This window comes from Ceratina calcarata, unplaced genomic scaffold, assembly GCF_001652005.2.
Source record: "Ceratina calcarata isolate Rehan_Ccalc_2016 unplaced genomic scaffold, ASM165200v1 scaffold277.2, whole genome shotgun sequence".
In the NCBI taxonomy this organism is placed as follows: Eukaryota; Metazoa; Arthropoda; class Insecta; order Hymenoptera; family Apidae; genus Ceratina; species Ceratina calcarata.
Window position 1 is genome coordinate 3,479 of NW_017149963.1, and position 2,913 is coordinate 6,391.

At 40.3% G+C, this 2,913-nt stretch overlaps 1 protein-coding gene across 7 annotated transcripts in view; it reads right to left on the minus strand.

Moving 5' to 3' along the window:
• Liprin-beta (liprin-beta 1) overlaps nt 1-2,913 on the minus strand; it is a 10,799-nt gene that overhangs the window by 3,256 nt on the left and 4,630 nt on the right. For 6 of the 7 annotated variants that reach the window (XR_003389001.1, XR_003389000.1, XR_003388998.1 and 3 more), the window contains 3 exons: nt 2,467-2,647; nt 1,898-2,184; nt 1,652-1,828 (listed from right to left, as the gene is read on the minus strand). Coding sequence is in view for 1 of the 7 variants with exons in the window: in XM_026812407.1 (XP_026668208.1) it covers nt 1,652-1,828; nt 1,898-2,184; nt 2,467-2,647 (645 nt within the window). In the remaining 6 variants the exon portion in view is untranslated. The remainder of the gene's footprint in view (nt 1-1,651; nt 1,829-1,897; nt 2,185-2,466; nt 2,648-2,913) is intronic. The other variant, XR_003388999.1, reaches the window with a different exon arrangement.

Consider the following 2,913-nt stretch of genomic DNA (forward strand, 5'->3'; position numbering starts at 1 on the left):
TTCGAGTACTTGCGATAATCTGACAAAAAATATTTTTAACAGAAGTCAATCAGTTTTCAATTAGCTATACATTGCAAGAAAAAAAGTTGGAAAGAAAATCTTTTTACTATTATCATATTATACTTCATTTTTTTTAAGTGGCACTTTGTATTTTTGACTTAACAGTATTATAGCCCGTATCAAGACGAATTCAACGACCTATACCCATAGAGATAGTATACATAGAGTACAGAAGCCAACCGCAAACGTGAGTCGCATGTGCTATTTTGCGCCCGCTAAACATGCACGAGAAACCGAATTTCGCGCCCGGAGGATCAAAAACTATATTCTCGATCCGCCTTACAAGCGACGAAAGATGGTCTTCTTTATGCCCTTTTTTATAAAAAATATGGTGTGCGACACGGGCCGAATGCACCTTTCCAGGCTCGAACGATGATTTGAGCAGCTCGTGGTCATCTCGGGCGCCTGTAGGCGCCTTTGACTGCTACTCGTGCTCAAACATCAACCTCGTCCGGAAAGTCCCACTTTCGGCCCTTGGTGCACAATATACTATTCCTGTTTCGATCACGATGAAAGAATTCCCAAACATACTACGTATATACAGGGTGTCCCACGTAACACTTCACGATTTTTCGAGTACTTGCGATAATCTGACAAAAAATATTTTTAACAGAAGTCAATCAGTTTTCAATTAGCTATACATTGCAAGAAAAAAAGTTGGAAAGAAAATTGGTTCGCCGCTCTCGGACCCAGCAGGGCCCCTTGAACGACACCCAGCAATATTTTTTCTTACACGCTATTCCCTATATACCTCGCAGTTTGCGCTACGGTACTGCTTCCCCATTTTTTAGGGGCTCGGCGCCAAAATTTCGCTCGCCGGCTCTGAGCCGGATTCCGGAGTCGGAAATCGCAATGGGAATAGGCCATAATACGTACGCTGTATGCATGCAGAGCATGTGCTCTGCTGCTGTTAAACAAAAAGAGGTAGTAAATTTCTACTTCGTTTTCTTTCTAACAGCGTATCAATTCCACTTACAGGCGAGTCTATGGCATCTGTACTCTATCTATAATATCTCTATGCCTATACCTGAGTTCCCGAGAATCTAGGAGCGGGCACAGTTCAGTTTTTGATCGTACTGCGCTGGGTTCGCTGCGACCCCCACCACCTTCCAAGCTGCGCGAAACGCTCCTAGACTCTCGGGAACTCAGGTATAGATAACAAGAAAATTTGGACAAAAAATGATAGCCTGTTTGAATGGGTGATAATAACTTGTATTAAAACTCGTAATTTACTTACTAACTGAATTTCTTTGCCTTTAAGGTCATCCGAAGGTCATGGTATCTAGGTCATTGAATTCATCTTGATACGGGCTATAATACTGTTAAGCCAAAAATACAAAGTGCCACTTAAAAAAAATGAAGGTAATCTTAATAATAGTGAAAAAAATTTTCTTTGCAACTTTTTTCTTGCAATGTATAGCTAATTGAAAACTGATTGACTTCTGTTAAAAATATTTTTTGTCAGATTATCGCAAGTACTTGAAAAATCGTGAAGTGTTACGTGGGACACCCTGTATACACTGTATATTACAGAACTTTCTAAGACTTGTATATTACGAATTGTAGTTGTAAGAAATTCGAGAATGCGTACTTGAATTCCTCTTCTTAAGCTGGCCGCGTGTAACTGCGCGGTGACTCCTAACGTAAAGAGGTCTTCGGTAGTCAACCGATGAAGCATTCTGCCATCGACCTTCCCATTGAGGAAAGCCTCTTTATGCTGAGGCAGTCCGATATCATCGAGCCATCTCAAAACCGTAGCATTATCCATCTATTATAATAAATCGTTTAATAAATCAGAATTAGATTCGATGAATAAATTTCAGTAGACGAGGCGAACCTTGTCAGACCCAAGGAACTCGGCTCCGTCGTTCTTTTCAGACTCGATAGCGTAGAGCAGCTTCTTTCGATGCAAAACGTTCTTGATTTCCAATTCCTTCTCCAATTGCTGAGGCGTGGAGTCTAGAAGCTTGGCTCCGGTCGCTCCCCACCTTCTCAGTTCACCGACGTAGCATTCCAAGCTCAGGCTTCCTAGCCAGTCTCCTATCTCCTCCATGGAAAGCTCTACAAGTGGCTTTATCTCCGGTTGAAGCGCATTGTCGTTGATTATAGTCTTCTCCTCGTCAGCTACGAATTAATTCCCAATCAGCTATTCTACCGATCAACGTTTCCATTTATAGTTCAATCAAGTTTGATTGAAATTGGAAATAAGTTGTATTTAAAACTGCCATTCAGTGGATCTTCTCAATTTCCAATAGAATTTCCAATGAACGATAAGTAATGGTTAATTGAAGATCAAACAGAAATTCTCTGAAGTTTAGTGACTGTTGATGAATTTTTAGATCGGGATTTGTCATGCAGGGTTGCGTTCTCATGCCGAATACTTAATACGTTTAGGCATATATGAACCTAGAGTGGGCGCGGATAGACATCTCTCCCTGACAGTGAACGGAACAGTGATTACTCTCGTCCCTGTTTGCCCTGAGCGAGCTGTTAAGCTTGCCTTACCGAATGCAACGCCTCTCTTCGTACAGTTGCTGGGCCTCGGAAGGCTGCTGTATTGACCCGTGTGTCTCGAGAACTTTTCACCCTGCAATTTTAATCGATTTGAAAATTCTCTTTATTAATCTGTTGGCAATTGATTTATTCAATTCTACCAACTAATTTCATTTTATAATTGTGAAAGTAAACACTACATAAAATTAGTTTAAGGATGTATTGGCTACAAAGTCAATCCCAAAAGTTGATGTACCTTAGGAAAACACATTTCCTATAATTAAAAAGAAATCAGATATCGGAAGAACAATGATTTTGCATGTAAAAAGTTTACTTGTTAACGTTTAATTGGTTTCTAAA